This window comes from Cryptomeria japonica, chromosome 2, assembly GCF_030272615.1.
Source record: "Cryptomeria japonica chromosome 2, Sugi_1.0, whole genome shotgun sequence".
NCBI classification, from domain to species: domain Eukaryota; kingdom Viridiplantae; phylum Streptophyta; class Pinopsida; order Cupressales; family Cupressaceae; genus Cryptomeria; species Cryptomeria japonica.
Window position 1 is genome coordinate 155,401,205 of NC_081406.1, and position 22,481 is coordinate 155,423,685.

The following is a 22,481-nucleotide window of genomic DNA, read 5'->3' on the forward strand; positions in this document are numbered from 1 at the left end:
ACCTTATTGCTTTTAGTCTGCTGCGTTTGTTTTTATCTTGAGTGAGTTTAGCAAGTTGCACGCGATAGAAAAGTGTCTGCATCATATATTGCGTTTGAGATTTCAGCAAAATGATTATCAGTAAATGACAGGTGTTTGTGTTTAGTTATAACTTGACCAAATTGAAGTTAACAGCTGAAATATTTTCTTGTTTAAGTTCAATCTTAGGGGTATAACTGTATTAGACTTTCATACACTGTGACAAATAAATAGTTACAATATCATCTTCCGAGTTGGATTAATGATAGAGAACTGGTATTTTCGAGAGAAAGGTCATAAGTTCAAAACTCAAAGAAATTAAAGTATATTTACGTTTCAATTGCAGTACAGTTAGATGTCCTTCTATGAACTATGAAATAATTCCATATTCTGTAGATAAAAAAACATATGACCCTGTCTAATGGACTATAAAAGAATCCATTTTCATTTACATCCCAGCCACGGTCTACTGATAAGGAAGGAGCAATTGCAATAGTGATTGATGTGTATTTGTGTTGCTTTTACTCTACCATTGTGTAGTTGAATGAGATGACATCCTGAAGGTATTATTATAACCATATATCTATGATATGATTAGTAACTAGACTATTCAGGATAAACAAAAGTTTTTGTAATTATTTACTTGAAGTAGAATGAATCAGGATCACCCTGCTGTTTGTTGGGGTATGCCTCAACCCATTTTCTGTACTCCTCAGTCACTTTCAATCCATCTTCTGCAGTTAAATGTTTAGACCACTCCGGTTGGAATTCTGGAATCATGGTAGAATAGGATGCATACTCTTGCATCTTCTTTGTGCGCGGAATTCTCAACTCCTCGAACCTGTGATAACATATATAAGTTCAACCATTATGAAGATTATAAGCATGTTTTCACATTAATCTATACATAACTAAAATTAGATAAAATTTGTCTGATTGCATTTCATTTAAATTTTCAACTATTGAAAGACTTTTTCTATTCGTTTTTACTGCAATATGTAGTGATTGTCCATTTTTTAGGCAGTAATGGTTTTGAAACTGCAATAATTTATTAAAAAAAGGTTGGTTTGTTTTTTTCTTTTGTGTTTTGAAGTTGAGTTTATTTTCTAGTGTTGGGGGAAAATCCTGTAATCTTTCATAGTGGGTTATATAACCAAATATACTGAAGCTCAGGTTCCAAACGTACAGAAAAAATTGTCCTAGGTGAGCACGTTCACAGCTAAAAGGTTTAGTTTGAAGATTTCAATGCAGATATAAGATTTGACTAATATTAATGACCTTTTAACAGCCTCTTGAATGCTTCCCTCTGAAAATGATGACCCACTTGCCAATTCAAGAAGAAGAGAGAGTTGATGCACATCTTCAAATGCGGACATTGCTCCTTGTCCAGGCCCAACAAACTGTGCATGTGCAGCTACATTCATGAACCATTGCTAATTAGTCCATCATATATAGTCATAAATACACAGCCTATACCTAATATAATGCTTTGAGTTTTGTTAGTGTTTAAGACTTAAGTACACCAAAATATGAAAAAAGCGAGGATTTTACTTAGCATGCCAAAAAAATCCCAGGATTCTTAGGAAATGGCTTTACCATCACCAATCAATAGGACATGTCCATCTGCATCACTCCATTTATTGAGTGGCAATCTATCCATTATCTTCCTTTCTGTTATGATCTCTTCACTGGTTGCCTCAATAGCATTTCGCAGATCATCCCATAACTCAATCCCGTCAAGTTGCTGTAAAGCACGATGTTTACAGCCAAGGCTTCCACGGGTTGTTCGTTCTGTTGAGACCGAGTCTGCTATACCCCCTATTTGGTCCAACTTTCGAAGTGACCAGATGGTATAATCTCCTGCATGATATTGAAATAATCCAATAAACTTCTTGTTGCTTTTAATTTAACTTGAAGTTTAACATCTTTTTATATTATATATAACCCCAACTAGACTGGTAATCCGCACAGTGGACACCTATATACCTAGCTATGAAACAACATATGTAGAACACATATTTGTTGATTCTGTACTCCCAACTTCCCATACGTGACTTTCCTTATTATTGTATGAAGGTTTTAAAACAACATTGTTTAGGGGCAGACACCTCTGTTACTATTATAGTACATCATGAATTGAGAAAATACTATAGCATTCTTAAGCAGACATAAGATTTCACTAAAATCAAAACTTGTGGATTGTTCATTCCTTGATTATTAATTTGTGTTAGATATTTGCAGATTCAATCAGTAAACCACCTTTGGTCAGAAAATGATCCATGTTGAATATGAAAAATGCCAGAAATTTGTTTTATGGTATCCATCAGTTGAGAGTTATAATTGATGTATCTAAGAAAGAAAGAAGCTTGACAAATGCCATATAAGTGCTATCAGGGACAACATAGTTAGCCTTTCTCTACAACACAGCAGTCTAAAATTTTCATGAATTAGCAGGGCATCCACATATACCTGTACTAGATGCGATGAAGGTGGTACTGGTCCTTTTTTCTCTTTGCATAATGAAATCTCCTTTATCAAGCCCATCAAACAGCCTACACAGCAGAAACCACATCATAATAAGCCAATAGATGTTTAGAACTATATCCAAACCTGATTATATGAAAGAGTTATTCTCACTGACTTGAGATGTGGATCATGGACTAATGCACTCCATGTTCGCATTTTCAGGTATCTGGGAGCATCCCCAACCATCTGTTTGCGAACAGCAGACCAAATCCCATCTGCCCCAATCAAAAGTTTGCAGGGAACCACCTTGATTCTATGATCTTCTGTACCCTCTTTGGGGCACCTAAAATAGGCCTCAACACCACCCTGCTTTGTGTTTCAAAAAATGTTAGGAGACTTATGAATCAGTTGGTACTAATGACAGTATTTCTATACCCTCTAAAATATATCAGATAAAGCATATTGAGAATATAATTAACAGAATTCTGTGTAGTGGGCCATAGTCTAGTAATAAGGCAGAGCAATGCTATAATGATTACTTGGGTTTAAGCTTTTCTGGGCACATGCTACACGTGAATGAGGCTACGTGTAAGCTTTGTGAATTTCAGCAGAATGCATACCACTGAAGGTTGGGGTTTCTAGGCAGAATGGGAATCTCAACTTGATAGTGCACTCTATAAAGGGTGAGGGTGACTCGGTGAGTGCCCACCAATTTACCGAATTAAAAATATAATTAGTTCAATTATGCTCACCAAGCTTTAGGTACAGTGGTAAGGGTGGAGCAATATCATGACTGTAACTTGAGTTTAAGCCTGACTTGGAACATGTTTACCGGATGGACTTAAAAAGTGCTTTTTTTAATGGTTATCTTGATGGTTATCTTGATGAGGAAGTTTGTGTTTCTCAATCTTAAGGTTTTGAAATTCTTTTCAAATAACATTTTGTTTACAAATTGAAGAAGGCTTTGTATGGTCTAAAATAGGCACCCTAAACATGGTTCTTCAGAATTGATTCTTATCTTCAGAAAAAAGGTTTTTATAAAAAGTCGATCTAATCCTAATCTTTATATTAGACATTCTGGTGAGGATATTCTAATTGTTGTTCTATATGTAGATGATCCCATATACACTAAGAATTATTCTCCTTTGTTTTCTGAATTTAGAGCAACTATGGTTTCTGAATTTGAAATGATTTTAGACAGATTCATTACTTTCTTGGTTTTGTTTCAAAATTTGAAATAGATTAATTTTGGAGAGATGGTCTTTAAGTTTGGCAGCATACAGATGGTATATTTTTGTCTCACATGTAGGATAACAATCTCGTGGCCACACCCATGGAGGTTGGTGTGTTATCTGAATCTGATGATCCTCCTTTTGTAAGTCTCACTCTCTATATATAGTTAGCTGGAAGTTTGCTTTACTTGACCACTATTAGACCGGATATACATATGCTGTAAGCTTGGTCTCTAGGTTCATATCTCAGGTAACACATTGGGGTGCTGCTAAAAGGATTCTGAAGTATCTTAGAAGGACAATGCATTATGGTCTTTATTTTCAGCATTCGAAGGAGAGTAAGTTGGTTGGACATACGGATTTTGATTGGGCAGGTCAATAGATGGCTGAAAGTTTACTTTGGTTATATATTTAGCCTCATTTCTACTGCATCTCTTGGACAGCTAAGAAGCAGCTCACTGCATCTCTTTCTACTGTGAGGTTGAATACAAAGCTTCCACTTCTGCAACTAGTCAGGCTGTTTGGTTAAGGAGAATGTTGCAAGATCTACAACAACTTCAGGATGGTTCCACAGTGTTGTAATGTGACAATCAGATGAGTAAAATATAATGTTTCATAACAGAATTAAGCACATTGACATCAGCAACATTACATTCATGAGTTGGTTCAACAAGACTTGGTTGAACTTGTTTACTGTCCCACTGCAATACAAATTATTGATGTTTTCACAAAGCCCCTTGCTCGTGACTGCTTCCAGACACCTTGAAGTTTAATGTTCAATATGAGGGAAAAACGGGATAACTAATGAAAAAAAAAATCTTTTTTACACAATGATTATGGGGGACATTGCAGGATAATAAACATTGTAATTAGTTGTTGTTAGTTGCAGACAGTTTTCGAGGTTAGTGGTCAGATATTAGTTGTTAGTTATTGATTAATTGGATTCGGTTGTGAATCCTATTCGTATATATGTATTTTGATCTATGAATTTCAAATAGAGATTTTTGTGTGTTGTCTCCAAATTTCTGTGTTATCTGTGTTATTAATCTGCAGATCATGATTGAAATTATATTTGTAAATTATTAGTACCTTCAGCGCTCCCTAGACCAATAGAAAAAGATCACCACAATTCTATTCAACAGCCATAAGGATGCCATGTTAGCGAGTCTCCCTTGATCGAAAAGCTTAAGATACTGGGATTTTAAGTAATAGTGCAATCCCTGAAAGTAGTTGTGTGAATTACCAATTTACCAAAATAAAAAATCCAGTAGAATTTATTTTTCATTCTCTAGAAATATTAAAAAGGACTTGAGGCATCCATAGTATTGAAACACAGATTTGCTTTGAAAATTATGTTAAAGATTTTTATCATCACTTCTCCTATAACACTAAGCGATCCATCACAGTCTAGTACGATCCCAAAGTCAATGATGGAAAATCTTCTACTTCTATTTTTCCCATCCCGAGATTTGATCTATCGTCAACTGATGAAATTCCCAAAAGTCAAGAATTAAAATTCTTTCAAACTGTGCAAAGAATTTTCATCATTGACTTTTGGGATGTGATGATGGAATTTTTATCCTTTTTCACTTATGGGGTTACACAACTCTTCTACACAGTTTTCTTCCAGAAATCTCTTCAGAACCATCTACAAGAAATTTTATCATTAAGGCAATATGAATAATGTACCATGTAAACCAGAATTTCAACAACAAAAAATTTCTACCACTAACCTTGCAAGGCTTATAGGCCAGCAGCTTGTGGGAGTGAGAAATCCTGGATCTACTAACAAAGCTGTCCAAAACTCTGTGAAGTGACTTCCATGTGAGGATCAATATCTTCTCTGGAACAAATTCTTGTACTGTGGACTCTCCAATGTCTGTAAAGGTGACAAATTTGACTTTAGTGGAATAAGCCCCAGTCTGGGCTAAATATGTAGTGAGACCAAGCTTGATTCCTTCAAGAGCGGCTATGCCATTGAGGCCAATGCCAACAATGGAGGCTGTGTCTGCACTCATTGATGGTGGATGAGTTTCGAACACATGACATGGGATATTTCGCTCTTGCAGGGCCAGTGCAAGAGCAAGGCCTGCCAGCCCTCCACCCACAATCCCAATACCAATTTCTTCAGCTCTCTCTGCATTGCTCTCAAGTTCATCACAGTCAACATTACAGGAGACCGAAGACATTATAAACAAGAGGTTGAGAATTGCGAAAAAAAGTACTGAATTTTCTCTTTCCTTATAATTTATACAGTAAGTAAATTTCACTTCTCGAAGACAGGAGATCAACTGGTATCTTTTCCTCGGATATGTCTGTCGGTTTGATGGCGTGCGATCCCCATTTTGACTTTTTAATTATTTATTGAATTACTAGGTAAATGTGATTCGAAAGTTCTCTGAAGGCGGATTAAGCGTTTCATATCTCTGATTAGTTGAGCTCAAGTCCCTAATTTGAGCTTCTGGATTTGACTGTATATTTTTTCATCATATTCTCTGTTTGGTTATCACATAAAGAGCTAGAGAAACAAATATAATATATATTGTTAACACTATAGTTTTTTGAAGTTTCATAGGCTCGATTATGCTGTTCTTTAATTTTAATATAATGTAAAGTCTTAAAGCTACATTTTTGTTTTGGAATATTTATTAGATAGTTAATAAGATGTTTTTGGATTCAATCTAAAAAAATATTATATTGAAAGTATGTACTTGTGAAATTGTCTTCTTTTAGAAACAAAATTGTCCTTTTCAATATTATGAAATAATTTCACTTAATTTGTTTATATGTCTTATCAACAAATCTATTGCGCTTCTTAAAAGTGCATATAATATTTAAATAGAAGATAACTTTTTAAAGTATTTCTATCAAATGAAATCTAAAAATAAATAAATAAGTTAGCTAACAAATGTCTTAAAGGAAATTAAGTTTGGGAGGTTTTAATTAGATATTATAATAATGTTTGTTTTATGGTTATTTGGCATAAACGCATCTTAGTTTAGAAAGCCATCAAATCTTGATTCTTATAGGATGTCAATGACTTTTGTAAGGGGATTATGTATCAATCAACAATGTATTTGGTTGCCTCTAAGAAGTTTGTTGGAATGTGTTGTTGTCATTGATATCAACATATTCGTCTTTGTGTTCCACTGTTGCAGTCAGATTAAGTAAGTTAGTCTGGCCAGTGTGTTGCAGATGAGTTGTTGCGGATTAAAGGGTTTTGAGATAAGTATCTCTAATTTATTCAGCTGAAGTTTTAGTGGTTCGCATGGAGATTTGATCGAGTTATGAGATCCGGTATTGCGATTGGGTTTTTAGTTGTTCGGTGTTGATCCATGATTTAGATTTTGCTCTGCATTGCAATATCTTGGTTTGTGGATTTGGTAGAGTGTTTGGGACATTCTGGTGTGTCCTCAATTCAGATGGTTCATGATTTGGAGGTCCGCAAGTGAATTTTTCAGTTTGTCAGTCAGTTATGTGATGCTAAAAATGTGTTAAATAGAAAAGCATACACATATAATGAGGCAATAAAACATAATGGAAAGCTTAATTGAAAATTGAATTTAAGATGCAAACCATAAGCCTTCTTTGGGATGTCTCATTTTCCTCTATTCTTGAGGACCTTGAAGGTGTTGGATTGATTGGCTTTCAGTGGAGCAATGACCTCCAAAGTGGCAACTCAAGAGTTGAGTAGCTACATGATCATGATTTGATTATGCAAACGATATGAAATGCATGATCTAAAAAACTAGATTAACATGCTATGATTAATCCAAAATGCTAATTACTAGATGATTGAAATGAAAATGCCTATAGTAATGATGCTAAAACTATGAATGCAAGGGATCCTTATTGCTCCAAAATGGGGGATATTTATAGGAATTCCAAGGCCAGAGTTGAGGTGGCAGGAATCGACAGTCCAGATCTGATCTGAAGATATCAAGGGCCAAGATTGAGGAAGTTGGAGAGGAGGTTGGAGGAAGGGACACTTGTCATCTCTGTGGTGACAAGTGTCAAGGAGGCCTTGCTCATAAGAGGGAAAGTGTCCAAGGGAGGAGACATGTGGAAAAAGTGCCATGTGTCTCAAGGGGAGAATATCCACACCATAGGAGGTTATGATAAGGAGGTTAGGATGTGCAAGATAAGATAGGGTTAGTTAGACCCTAGGTTGGGACGGTTAGGTTAGGTGGTTAAAAGTTAGAAGTCATGTGTTCATTTGAATTTAGAAATTCAAATAATTAGAAAATTGTAATTAATCTCAACAAACTTGAGTTTGTTAATTTTAGTTAGGGATTAGAAGAATTGATTTAGATGGGGGGAGGATTAATCTATTAGATTAATTAATCAAAAGGGATATGATATGAACTATATAAATAAATCATGTAGATTTAATTACTAGTAGATGAATAGAGAAATTAATCAAATTGCTTGTGAATTCAATCAATTAGGAAGGGGGGTTAATCAAATAACTGCATATTTAATTAACTATCTTCAAACCATTTTTAGGTGTATACATTTTTTCCCTCTTTGAAGCGATGTGTGACAACGTGTTGGTTGAAAGAAAACTCGATTGATGAAGTTGTTGATTGTTGGTGTAAATAATTATTCATCTTGGATATTATTACACCTTACTTAAGTTTACTTAGGAAATACATTTCATAGTAATTTGGGTATGAGACACTTGAGTGTTTGTGCCACATTGGGATAGTGTGTGTAGGAGAATTTCCACCTTTTATGGTGTTGATTTTATCTTGTTGTTACATTCCACCTCATGTGGAATATTATATTATTTCTCCTACCTACCCACACCTATTTCCTTCCTACCCTTGTTTCTTATTGAGCCACATGTCATGTTTGTGTGCTCACATATCCATAAGCCTTGCCTATATAAGCAGACTCATCTACATTGTTTGTGCAAGCAATCATTGAACATCTTGTAATGATCCAATTGATCATATTTTGCATCTTAATAGAATACAGTTTATTCCTATCATCTATTTTATCTCTTATTTGTGCTTTCCATTGCCTCTTGATCTTGGCAAAATCTCACACTGATATTGATTTTGATAGGATGTAGATTTGATCTTGATTTTGATGCGGATTCGGTTTTGATATGATATTGATTCAATTTTGAGATGATAAATCTCGATATGATACGGTTTTGAAGTTTGAGATGATAAATCTTGATATGTTGCCCCAGATGCTGACTGATAGATATCGATGCAAGGATGCCCCCTCGAGAGATGAATCAGATAATCTTTTCAATGTTTTTGAATTTTTTAGCGATTTTTTTTATTTTTAATGATTTTGTTTTTGAAATTTTTACGATTTTTAGATTTTTAATGATTGTCCGATTTTCAGATATTTTTAGAGTTGATTTGATTCATTTCTCGATAAGAAGTTTGAAAACGCTGCCTTGCCAAGTTGATTAGTTGATTAGATGATTAAAAATTAGTGGAATAAAAATCCCACTTAAATGCTCCATTGTGAGTTTAAAAAGATGAATTCTTTTTACCACTCTCCATTTCTGTACTTTAGTTGTTTGAAAAATTTGTTCTGGAGGAAGGAATGATGATCTCGTACCACCAACATAGGTTTGAGCGAGTTCGGCGACACAAGCGTCCTCCGGCCTACGGTCCACCGATACATACTTTGAGAAAACCCAGTTTTGTCAATTTTTAGTTGATTTTTGAAAAATTTAGCTATTTATAGAAAAAAATAAATTTTTTAGCATTTTCGCCATGTGGGATTGAAAACAATTTGCATTTTTGACATGAGTTTTTCGAATTATAAAATGGGTTTTCGGGGTTTTTTAAAAAAAAATTAACTCGCATCCCAAAAAGAAATGTTATGAATTTATTACATGCTTTGGTTTTTGAAAATTTTCAATTTTAAAATTTTTTGCTTGTATTGGGGGGCGGTAGTGCCATGGCGACGCCACCACGAGGGCGGCGAACGCCGCCGACGCTACTCAAGGCGCCTTGGGCAGCACCGCTCAGGCCACCACAGGGGTCGGGCCTAAATTTATTTATTTATTTATTTTTCGATTTTTCAGTTTTTGGATTGATTTTTTATTTGCTCGATTTTTAGACAAGATTTTCGCGATTTCGTAAATAATTTTCAACGTGATTTTATCGATTTTTGATCAATTTGGGCTCAATGTTTTGATTTTTGAGAAAATGATTTCATTTTTCGAGTTTGAATGATTGAATTGATTTTTTTATTTTTGCACTTGTGATTTGATTTTTGATGTCAACTTTTGATGACGTGATCATTTTAGCTTTTGATTGCGATTGAATTTTTATGAATTGGATGATCTGATATACTTTTCAGATGATTGATGTTTTGATGATTTCGATAAAAAATTTGGTGTTTAGTTGACCCTCAAATGTCACGATGTTCAATAAAGAGGTTGGATTGTTGTCGATTTGATTTGATTTTTTATTTCGATAAGGTAAGATTTGATTAGCCATCTAATTGATAAAATTGGACACCCTCGATTGATGAAATTTGATGATCAGTTCTGATTATCTCGATGTACGTGCAAGATGAGATAGGATTGATAATGACCCCATGATAGATGAGTGTCATTGATAGGGGCTTAACGAGATTTGATAACAATCTCAATTGATCAAGATAGACTGATAGATAGATTGATTTGATAGATAGAAATCGAGATACTAATGTGATGAGATGATTTGATTGCAGGGGCACTTTAGTGTCCTCCAGTCTCGGGAGCGCTTCCCAAAAACATGGATGCTGATACCCCGTCTTAGCCATGCGGAGCGAGACCACATTGATAGGTGTGGTTTATCTTCCCTTCTTGGCATGCCCTAGCCTTTGATTAACCGGGGATTATTGACAGTCTTAGCAGAGTGTTGGTATAGTGAGCACAACACTTTTCACTTACCAACGAGCGAGATGACGGTGACACCCGAGGATGTATACCAGATATTGCACATCCCTATGATGGGCGAGCTAGTGTATTATGATCTCAGCGAGCAGGATGGGACATATGCACTTTGTCGAGTGTTCAAGGATGATGAGATAGGCGGATATGACATTATGTGGCAGAAGATGCTAGAGCTAGGTTATGCCACATTACCCACTATTCTTGATGGATTCATTGGAGGTGATCACAGGGCAAAGTGATTATCTGTTGGATGGGATCGTCTCCTTGAGTAGATGGCGACATAGGGGACCCGATTTGCATGGGGGTCATGCATTTGTATCATGACCTACACCGAGTTGTGTACCAGAGATCGACTGCATTATCAGCGGGGGTGATCGTTCTCCAAATATGGGCATGAGAGCACCTGCCTATCACACGACCATTGGTTGACAGAGATAGACTTGTAGGCAGGCCTTATGCTGATGAGTATCCAAGCATCATTGTCCAGCGAAAGCTGGGCAAATTGGAGTATTGGCGACGAACACTAGATGATCTGGATACTCTGATATGGAGACCGTACAGAGATTGTGAGATCTGGCCTGAGGATGCAGTGGATATGTTGTGTGTATTTGTGATGCAATACTTGATCGGATCAACACCCTATGTTATCGAGTGATTTCTTTGTATGCGGGTGTTGAGAGAGCATGGCAGGATATGGGGGATGCCACAAGGTATAACTCATTATGCTCGTAGGAGATTGGATGTGGAGACTTGGGGGCCCTCTATTTCATATGACCAGACATGTGCAGAGTATCGATTATTGGGGCCACTGGATTGGGATTATCTTTCAAGTATGATAGATAGCGGGATGAAGATGAGTACGCAGTATACTGTACTGTACACAAGTTTCTGAGGCTGACATGTCCGGATGAGCCAGAGCTAGTTCTAGATGAGGATGATGAGAGGCTACGACGCAGAGCTCCTAGATGACCGAGGGATGGTGGGGGAGAGGAGGTGTGGGCGGAGATGATGGTGGAGATGGAGGGGATGACATAGATGGATATGAAGGAGATGTAGGAGATCATGGTGTTGGAGATGATGATGGAGGAGATGATGATGGGGGAGATGGTCAAGCAGTGGTAGTGGTAGGCGCACCAGGAGCTAGCAGTTCTAGATCTGCTAGAGATGTATATATGGATTGGATGACCCAGGTGGTCAGACGGAAGAGATCAGGTCCAGTGGATCAGGGACATTAGGTCCTAGAGCAGGAGGTTCCCTAGGTTGAGCAGGTACCTACGGGAGTATCACAAGTTGAGAAGCCATAGGCACAGGCACCTCAACGGATCTTGATTAGGATGTCGTCTCATCAGCAGCAGGCTCAGATTACTAATTTATAGGGTCGGGTTCAACAACTAGAGAGTCGACTAGCAGAGAGGGACTCTCAAATAGCCCAGCTAGAGGTCCAGATGGCTTCTCTCATGGTCAAGAGAGATGCAGCTAGGGATTGGTGTCAGCAAGACGAGGCAAAGGTACATATGTCAAGAGAGTCTAGTTCAGGGAAGGCTGCCCTGAAGATGATGTGTCGGGCGGCCCGAGAGGCTAAGTATTACAGGACCTTATAATATACTATTGTTCCTTCTTATTAGAGGGCTCTAGGATTTCACAGCTGAGCAGGAGATCGGGACAGAGTTAGTTTGATTGTCGAGGAGTGATAGGGCCACTTCAGAGAGATCCCCTAGGTGTGGACCCAAGTACAGGGGTATCAGCTGGTGTTACTAGACATGTCGCATCATGACAGAGTTCTACTCCGTGTCCTAGTGGTCACACTAATATGGGACATTGATCCATTCATGTACACACCTTTTGTGATGAGATATTGATGATTCCCATGATGTATATTTGTGATGCATCTCATAGATTTTTGTGATATCATTGTACCTTAGACATTTATCTTTTTGATGATATGATATGCAGTCGATCCTATTCGCTCTACATGACCTATGAGATGATGGATGCATTCTATTTGACATATGATTATGTTGTACAGTTACTTTCATGATGTATGCTTTATTTTCTATATGCTTATAGATTCTAGATGATGGATGTATGCTTCTTACATGATGAGGCAATATTTACATGATGTTATGCAAATGTGAATATGTATGGTGATGCTTATAAGCACTATGTGATGTATGTGCAATGCAATGCTTTCTATGTTTATGATATTTTTATGATTTCCTCATGCATGTTAATATGAGATGGATGCAATCCAATGCAATGATGTTACTTTATATGATTGAGATGAGATGGATGGAATGCAATGATCTAATTGAATGAATGAATGATTGGATGTTGGAGGCAATGATCTAATTGAATGAATGAATGGATGAGATTAACTAACTTATCATGCAGGATGAATGAATTCATTATTTTTGTTATTGTCCAATGTACTCAATCACGTAATAAGAGAGATAACACCATGTTGAATTCTTTGGCCCTGGAAAAGATGAGTGTTGTGATTCCATGCAAAATGAAATGCAAATCTACTTTAAAAAATGCAAATGCAAAATGAAATGAAATGCGGCGATCGGACCGGTCATGTGATCATTGCTTTGTTTCATCATTGAGCCTTTAAAATGTGGGAAGTGAGTGCAAACATCAATGGTAGAATTGAACCATGATGACCTGAGCACTACTTTCCTGGGTTTTGATATTGCAATTTAGCAAAAGCATCGAGGTATAATTGAACCAAGATGACCTGAATGTTGCTTGCGTACAACATGCAATATTAACCATTTCTATTTGCAAATCGAAAATGTCTTCTATGATACTTTGATGATCATGTCCTGAGACAACTTTGCACATATTAACGATTAATTTATAGACAATAGACAAGAAAAATATCATGTTCCTTCCTTGTTCCTCTAGTCAAAGACATCTTGTAGTCACTAAGAAATCATGATAGTGAAAAATCAAGATAAAATAGTTGAACCATTATTGTCAAAGTGTTAAAATCATTAGTCAAAAGATATCATCCATTGATATGTGTTTGTCATGTTTAGACCGGTATGTGATAGTTGATGGTTGACAATTCGATCTTACATTCTACATTAGATGTGTCTCAGTTTTTCGCTTGCCAAGTGTTGCCTAATGATTGTTCTACTTGTTTGATTAAGCTCAAAACGATGAAATTTTTTGCCCCCTGCTAAGTTTGGGATTTTGTCCCTAGTCTAGAAACAAACTTTATTATGATATATACAATGATCCAAACCATGACAAAAAATCACCTGTGATGCCTGCATATGTACAAAGGCTTCATTATGGATATGAACAACACTAATGGAAAATGAATGCAAGCGGAAGGATGCATGAACCAATAGATGGAAGAGCTAGCTGATAGATAGCGCCTGTTTGCCAAGTTTTCACCATATGTTTTTATTGCACTTTTTCTCATGTTTTTTTTTCACTATTTTCATTGTTTTTGTATTTTTTGTCTTTTCATTATTTTTGGATTTTCTGTTTTTTCACTGTTTTTGGATTTTTTGTTTTTTTCATTGTTTTTGGATTTTCTACTTTTTCAGACATAAAACTTCTTCAAATGCATGCTATTGATGGGTTCCTTGAGTTGATCCCCATCCTGTGTTGATAGTTGATATGCTCTTGACCCAAGTATTGTTGTGACCACAAACGGATCTAACCAGTTTGGTTCAATTTTCCTGTTCTTTTCTCAATCTGACTGGTTTCGTGGATTTCCTTTAGTACTAATACCCAACTTGAAAGACTCGTGGTTTGACCTTGTGATTATAACCACATCACATTCTTTGTTGATGTACCTTTAAATGATCAAAGAAAATTTGTCTTCGTTCATGGATCAATTCTAACTCTTGCAATCTAGATACTCATTGTTCTTCATCTAGGATAAGGCATTTTAATGATACTCATAGAGAAGGTATCTCTACTTCTATTGGCAGTATTGCTTCTGATCCATAGACAACAGAGAAAGGTGTGGCACCTGTTGGTGTGCGGATACTGGTACGATAGGCCCATAGAGAAGGGTTCAATTGAATATGCCAATCTCTGCTAGCATCATTCACTGTCTTTTTGAGGATTTTCAAAATAGTTTTGTTTGATGCTTCTTCTTGCCCATTCCCTTGTGGATAGTAGGGTGTAGAAAATCTGTGTTGGATTTTGAATTTCTTACATAGCTCTTGGACATCTTGATTCTTTAACATTCGCCCATTATCAGTGATAATGGTCATGGGTATTCCATAGGTACAGACGATATAGTTCAAGATAAAAGCAGCAATTTGTTTTCCTGTGATATTGATGAGAGGTACTACCTCAATCCATTTTGTAAAATATTTTGTAGCTACAAGGATGAATTTGTGACCATTGGATGAAGAAGGATTTATCTTTCCTACTAGATCAAGACCCCATTGGTAGAAAGGCCAAGATGGTGCCAAAGCATGAAGTTCTTGTGCTGGTACATGAATCAAATTCCCATGGATCTGACATTGTTTGCATGTTTTAGCTATCTAAAAAGAATCTTGTTCCATAGTTGGCCAATAATAGCCCAAGAGTATGAGTTTTTTTGAAAGGGTGAGACCACTTGAATGTGTGCCACAACTGTCGTTATGGACTTCATTTAAGGCCTTCTCAAATTCTTCTTGTTCGAGACATCTTAAAAGAGTATTGTCCAGACCTCGTTTAAAAAGGGTGTGATATTTTCCCAAGATCAAAGGCACAATGAAAAGTATAAAAGAGAGACAAAATAATGACAAGAACAAATTGTATTCTCATCAATATGCAAATGATCAACTGGATTAACCAATACAATGAATAAGGGTCTGCTTATATAGGCAAGGCCATATGGATGTACGAGAACACAATCATGACATGTGGCTCAATGAGAAACAAGGGTAGGTAAGAAATACTAGGGGTAGGTAAGATAAATAATATAATATTCCACAAGACGTGGATGACCCACCGAATGTGGAGTGTAACAGCAAAATAAGACCACAAAAGGTGAAATTTCTCCTACAAGCTATATCCCTATGTGTACACTTCCCTAAGTGTCTCAAATCCAAACTACAAAGAGATGAATTATCCTAAGTTAACTTGAGTAAAGTGTAATAATATCCATAATGAATATTAATTTACACCAATACCCCCCCTTAAGTGCAACTGAGGGGAATGAAGACTCAAGTCAACAATGCAAGATGGGTCTCGGCTACTAGGCCATGATAGGTACCCATGTACAATATGCAAATGCAAGCAAAATTATGCAAATCAATCTCACACAAATGAAGAAACGGAGAAAACCCAGTGGAAAAAAACTCCCCCCCAAAAGAGAGATGAATGTACAAAAGACTCTCAAAGAAGAAGGACAAAACCTCAAAGAGGAAAAATTTCCCCCCATAAGAGAGGAAGGATAAGTCAGCTGACCCCCCTTAATGAGACATCCTGCACCCCCAAGAGAGCTCACAATTGCTTGAACTTACTCTCGGTGAAAGGTTTGGTGAATATGTCAGCAACCTACTCTATTGTAGGACAATACTGCAAATCAATGACCTGCTTTTGAATCAGCTCTCAGATATAGTGCATATGGATCTCAATGTGTTTGGTCCGCTGGTGTTGGACTGGGTTCTTCGAGATTGCAATAGCACTCTGATTGTCGCAATGTAAAATTGTTGGTCGTGGAATGGTGAACCCAAACTATGTAAGAATATGTTGAAGCCAAATGGTCTTAGTTGCTACATTAACAGCTCTTCGATACTCAACCTCAGTCGAAGAGAGAGCAATAGCATGATGCTTCTTGCTCTACCAACAAATCGGGCTTGAACCAAGGTGAAAACTATAACCTAAAGTAGACTTAGGATCATCAAGATCGCCAGCCCAATCGGAGTCTGTGTAACCAACCAAGTGAAGTCTTGTGCCTGCTGCACAGTGAATCCCATAGTGATGTGTACCCTAGATGTAATGAAGGATGCGTTTGGCAATTTTCCAATGAATCTCATGTGGTTCCTGCATAAAGAGGGAAACCATGCCAACTGCAAATGAAATATCAGGGCATGTGTGAGTCAAGTAGATGAGACTACCCACAAGCTAACGATACAATGTGGCATCAACTGGTGGAGAAGAACACTGAGCCTCAAGCTTGACTCCTGAAAGAAAGGGAGTCAATGCAGGCTTACAATCAGCCATATGAAAGCGTGCAAGTAGATCAATAACATACTTGGGTTGCGATAGTATAATCCCGGAAGGTGACTTTGAAATCTCTATCTCGATAAATTAGTGTAAAAGACCCAAGTCAGTCATAGAAAATCTGTCATGCAAAGCATATTTGACCCTGCTAATGATGGATGTTGTTCTCCCTGTAATGATCAAATCATCAACATAGAGCACAAGTATCAAGTGAGAGTCATCATGTCACAAAATGTAGACATTCATATCAGAATGACACCTGGTGAGCTCTGCTAAGAGAAGAAAGGAATCCATCTTGGCGTGGCAAGCCTTGGGGGTCTACTTGAGGCCATAGAGAGATTTCCTTAGTCAGCAAACCAAGGAAGTATCCTAGATGAAACCTTGTGGTTGTTCCATATAAATCTCCTCATCAATATCCCCATGAAGAAAAGAACTCTTCACATCCATCTGATGTACAACCCAACCATGAGCTGCAACAATAACAAGTGTCAAGCGAATGGAGTTCATCTTGGCTACGGGTGCAAAGGTCTCAATATATTCAACACCCGGAACCTGAGAGAAACCTTTCGCAACAAGCCGAGCCTTATACTTATCCACACTACCATCCGCTGTAAACTTGGTTTGATAGATCCACTTACATCGAACCATCTTTCTCCCCTTAGGGAGATGGACTAAATCCCATGTGTTGTTCCTCATCAAGGAACTATACTCTTCCTCCATAGCTTGGTCCCACTCAGGAACCCTTGATGCTTCCCGAAATGTCTGTGGATTGGAAGTGGTAGCAATGAATGCATGTGGAAGATCCTGATGTTGTGATCGAGTCCTCTATGTATCTGAAGGATCCCCAACAAGAGAACTTGCTAACTCAAGTGTTTGTCGAGCCCAATGAGGTCTAGGTGGAGGTGGATAATGAGGCTCCTCAACTGCAAGTGGACCCTACAGAGGTGTAACCTTGTGAGTCAGAGTTGAAGGAGTCTCATCATCTAGATCACTGGCATCACTATCCACAATGGAGGAAGGTGGAGGAGGTAGAGAGGTTAATCTAGGAGAGCTTTCCTCAAAGTGAACACTCCTCTCAATAAACACCTCATGTGTCTCGAGATCCATCAATCTATATGCCTTAACACCCTTAGGATATCCAGCAAAAATGCAAGGCCTACTCTGAGGTTCCAATGCCTTGTGTTTCTACAGAGCTATGCGAGCCCATGCTGGACACGCAAAGGCTGAAATTTCTCACAATCGGTTTCCTACCAGCCCAAGCTTCAAAAGGAGTAATACCTTGCAAGTCATTGTGAGGAACCCGATTATGGATGTGTGTGGCACAACTGATAGCCTCTACCCAAAAGGCGGGATCAAGAGAAAGTGCATGTATCATATAGCTAGCCATTTCTTTGACAGTTTTATTCTTGCAATCTACAACTCCGTTTTGCTACGGATTTTATGCAACAGAATGCTGAAGATCAATCCCCTCAAATGTACAAAAATCCTCAAGTCTTTTTTTCACATATTCTCTTCCATTATCTGTACGAATAATCTTGACCACTTTCCCAGATTGCTTCTCCACACGAGTCTTGAAGTCCTGAAATCTGTCAAATACTTCACTCTTATGAATAAGAAAGTAGACCCAAGTGAAGCAAGAGTAGTCATCAATGAAGGTGAGGACATAGTGGGCCTTACTAAATGAAGGTGTTGGAAATGGACCTGCTACATCATTGCGAACAAGTTGAAGAACTTCCAAAGCTCTCCAATCTTTCCCCTTATCAAACGTCTCCTCGGGATGCTTGCCCATGGAACAACCTGAACATACACCCTCTGAAAAACTAATTTGCGGTAGACCTGTGACCATGTCTTTAGTGCTGAGTTGTTGAAGATAGCAATAGTTGAGGTGACCAAACCACTCATGCCATAGCTTACATTCTGAATTTGAATGAGTAAGCAAGGCCCTAGAAGGAGAACTTGGTACAAAGTGGGAGAATGAATAAAGCCTTGAGTTGTCATTGACTTGTCCCACTGCGACCAAGGCATCATCATAAAGTTCCTTTACCACAACTGAATCAAGTGTAATCTCAACCTTTTTCCCATTCCCATAGTGAGTGATTTGGTACATAGAAAGAGGGCTGGTAGACAAGTTAGGAACATAAAGAACATTCTCAAATGTCCCATCATCCATGTCAACTAAACCTTTCCCTTCAACCTCTACTTGTGTATCATCACCTATGTAAATGTGAGGTATCTTAGATGGCTCCAATGAAGAAAATTGCTCCTTTGTAGAACCCATGTGATAAGAGGCACTCGAGTCAAGTATCCACTGCTGTGAAGAACCTGTTGTAGCCACAAATGCTTGCCCTTTTCCCTTAGACTATGAGGAAGAGGAAGGAGATGAATCCTTCTTTCTGTAGGCGGATGGAAATTTGATGTTGTTTTTCTTAAGAAGATTTGTCAACTCATCAACTTTCTTGGTGTGGCATCAATGCTCATCATGACCATACTTCTTGCAATATGAACAAGTTGGTTTATCCTTCTTAGGTGGAGTCCCCTTCTTGGAAGAGGATGAAAAATCGCCTTGGGATGGAGAGGATGATTGCCCTTTTTCCTATTGTGGCTTTGACTTAGATTGCTTCTTCTTCTTGTTGGAATCTTTTCCTTGACTCCCTTGATTAGCCACCAAAGAATTTGGACTCTGAAGACTTGAGAAGCCCCATGTTCAACAACTTAGATTGTTCCAATATCAACATTTCTGTGAAAGCATCAAATGAAGGCATAATGTGGGAACTCGCCACTGTCAAATGATAAGTTTGGAAAGCTAGACACAAATGCTGCATATTCTGGTGCAAGCTTGTCCAACAAGTTGAATATCAACTAAGCATCCTTTTTGTCAATTCCACAATCCCTAAGCTTTTCTCTTAGTTCATTTGCTTTGGTGACATAATCTTGGATTGTATCGAAACTCTTTGGATCCAAGTTGGTGAGCTCATTGTCAATCTTGTAACCTCTGATTTTATCAACTTGACCATACAATTTCTGAAACATATCCCAAGCCTCTTTGATTGTTGTACACTTCTCAATGTGAAAAATGAAGTCATCTGATACATACTTACGCAAAGTTCCAAGAGTCATGCAATTCTTAGTAAGAAATTTTTACTAAGCATTAGGATCAACCTTAGGATCAGGTGTTGTTGCTATTGTTCCATCTATGTAATGTGTGAGACCTTTTTCCATTAATTTGCTCCATACTTTAATTTTCCATTATGCATAATTATGTGGAGTTGAAGGTGGAAATTTATGAGGACTCGTTGCAACAAAAATGAAAGAGCACAAGGAAAGAGAAGTACAATCACACAAGACACCCCCCCAAATTCACTCAATCAAAGAACCCCGCCCCCCAAAAAAAGAAGATGATTTGGCACTTTATACTTAGTGCGTGTACAATGGGCCACTTGCAAAAAATGGCAAAGTGGACTTCTGATTTCAACTTTACAACTGCCTCAATAAGGCATGTAGACACCCAAAATTGTCCAGTCTAATTAAATAAATCTTTATTTATTTAATTAATTAATTTATCCTCTTCTAGCCTTATTTCTCATTTAAATAAATACATTTATTTATTTAAATTATCCTTTTCCTAAATTAAATAAATATCTTATTTATTTAATTGATCTCACTCCTTCTATTAATTAAATAAATCTTTATTTATTTAATTAATTCATTAAGCTTTTCTACCCATCTCTTAATTCATACACTACCTACCCTTTTCATTATTTTATTATTTCTTTTACCTACCCTCTAATCATAGCCGACCTCCTTTTACACCTCTCAATCTTATCCCTCCATTTCATATAGTGTCTTCTATATAAGGAGATGCTTCCTTCATTATCAAAGCCCCCCCGTTGACTACTTGACTACACTGCACTTTTGAACATAGACAATCCTACTTGCAACCACATTCTGTTCTTTGTTGAGCTCTTGTGCACATAAAATCTGAGAGCAAATATATCAAGCAAGATCAATGGAGATAGGAAGAATGGAGATCCAAACCCTATTGGACATGTGATGGTATAATCTTTGTGATTTCATTTGATTTGCATTATCTTAGGTAATCTTCATATGTTATGGTGGATCTTTGTTGTTGTTAGGCTAGGGTTTTGTGGTTGAATTCATTTAGTCTTTCAACATTGTTGTATCCATTTTCACCATATACATTTTGGCACGCCCCGTGGGACATGGATTTTTGTTAGATCTGTGTTTTTTGCAGATTTTTCTAACCCTATATTGTTGTTTTGTAAAACAATTTGGAGAATAACCTTGTGCAGCTAGGGTTTTGGACACAAAATCAAGATCTTGGAGAGATTTGATCATATCTCACTAACGGCTTGGAAATTTTGCACCAAATTTTTTTTGTAGGTTGAAGAAAGTATCAGGAGCTCTCAATACAAAATTCAGAATTTTTGGAGCACATTTTCATTTTCTATGAAATTAATTTTGAGAGCAAATGAGAGAATATTTTGGATTTTCTTATATTTTTGGAAATCTCTCATAATTATACACAAGATCTGTTCTTTGTGATTTTAATTTTGATGCAAAATATTTCCCTAAAAATTGGATCTTTAAAAATTAGGGTTTTTCCTTATTTTGATCAGATCTCACAAACGGCTTCGAATTTTGGCATCAAATTTTTTGTCCAGGTTAGGAAACGTATCAAAAGGATTCGGTAAAAATTTTAGATTTTTTGGATCATTTGTTCGATTTATATTAATTTTTTATGATTTTTTATAAAAAATTAATTTTGAGAGAAAATTAGCGAATTTTTCGGATTTTCTTACATTTTTGGAAATATCTCAGAATTATACATAGGATCTGTTCTTTGTCATTTTTAATTTGATGCAAAATCATTCCTCAAAAATCAGATCTTTGAAATTTAGGTTTTTGCATTATTTTACTCATATCTCACAAATTGCTTGGAATTGTTGTAGAAATTTTTTTATGCAGGTTTGGAAATCCATCAGGACTCTCCAGTAAAAATTTTAGATTTTTTGGATCGATTTTGCATTTTATATGAATGTTTTATGATTTTTCATAAAAAATTAATTTTTTGAACAAATTAGCAAATTTTTTGGATTTTCTTACATTTCTGGAAATCTCTTGAAATTTTACAGGTGGTCTTTTTTTATGATGAATCAGATCTTTGAATTGGTCAACAAAATGCATTGTTGAAGGCCCCTATTTCACAAAGTCTTTTGGATCTAAAATTTACCTAACTTGTGTGCTTGTAGGAAGGGGTGATTATTTCAAACAATCCAAACTACTAATAAATCTTTGTTGCAGGTCCTTGGCAAGGGTTTTTGGATTTTTATTGTGTGCCTTGTTTTCATAGACTAGCAAACACTTCAATTGGTGCACTAAAATTGAATCATTGTCTTTTGTGTCTTGAGCAATAGGCTCTTTTTGTTTAATCTTTAGAGGGCCTGTATTCCCGTGTGGTCATTAGGACTACTAGTGAGAAGAGAACGACCCAAGTGGAGTGAGGAAAACCCACCTCTTCTGAACCACTATAAACAACTATATTCATGGTGAAAACTATGGAGAACGTGTGCTGATTAGTTCATACCGACACTATGTCTCCCCATAAACCCGTTTGATCAAATTTATTTGATTAGTTGTAGGGCGTAACC

The 22,481-nt window shown here is 37.0% G+C and overlaps 1 protein-coding gene across 1 annotated transcript; it reads right to left on the bottom strand.

Moving 5' to 3' along the window:
- Positions 1–327: 327 nt before the first annotated feature.
- Positions 328–6,200, bottom strand: LOC131070564 (uncharacterized). The gene is made up of 6 exons (XM_058006134.2): positions 5,450–6,200; positions 2,660–2,850; positions 2,488–2,570; positions 1,615–1,878; positions 1,297–1,432; positions 328–859 (listed from the first exon to the last, which is right to left on the bottom strand). Exons 1-6 carry the CDS (start codon positions 5,903–5,905, stop codon positions 658–660), a joined length of 1,332 nt encoding a protein of 443 aa, XP_057862117.1. The 5' UTR covers positions 5,906–6,200; the 3' UTR covers positions 328–657.
- Between the last annotated feature and the right edge of the window lie 16,281 nt (positions 6,201–22,481).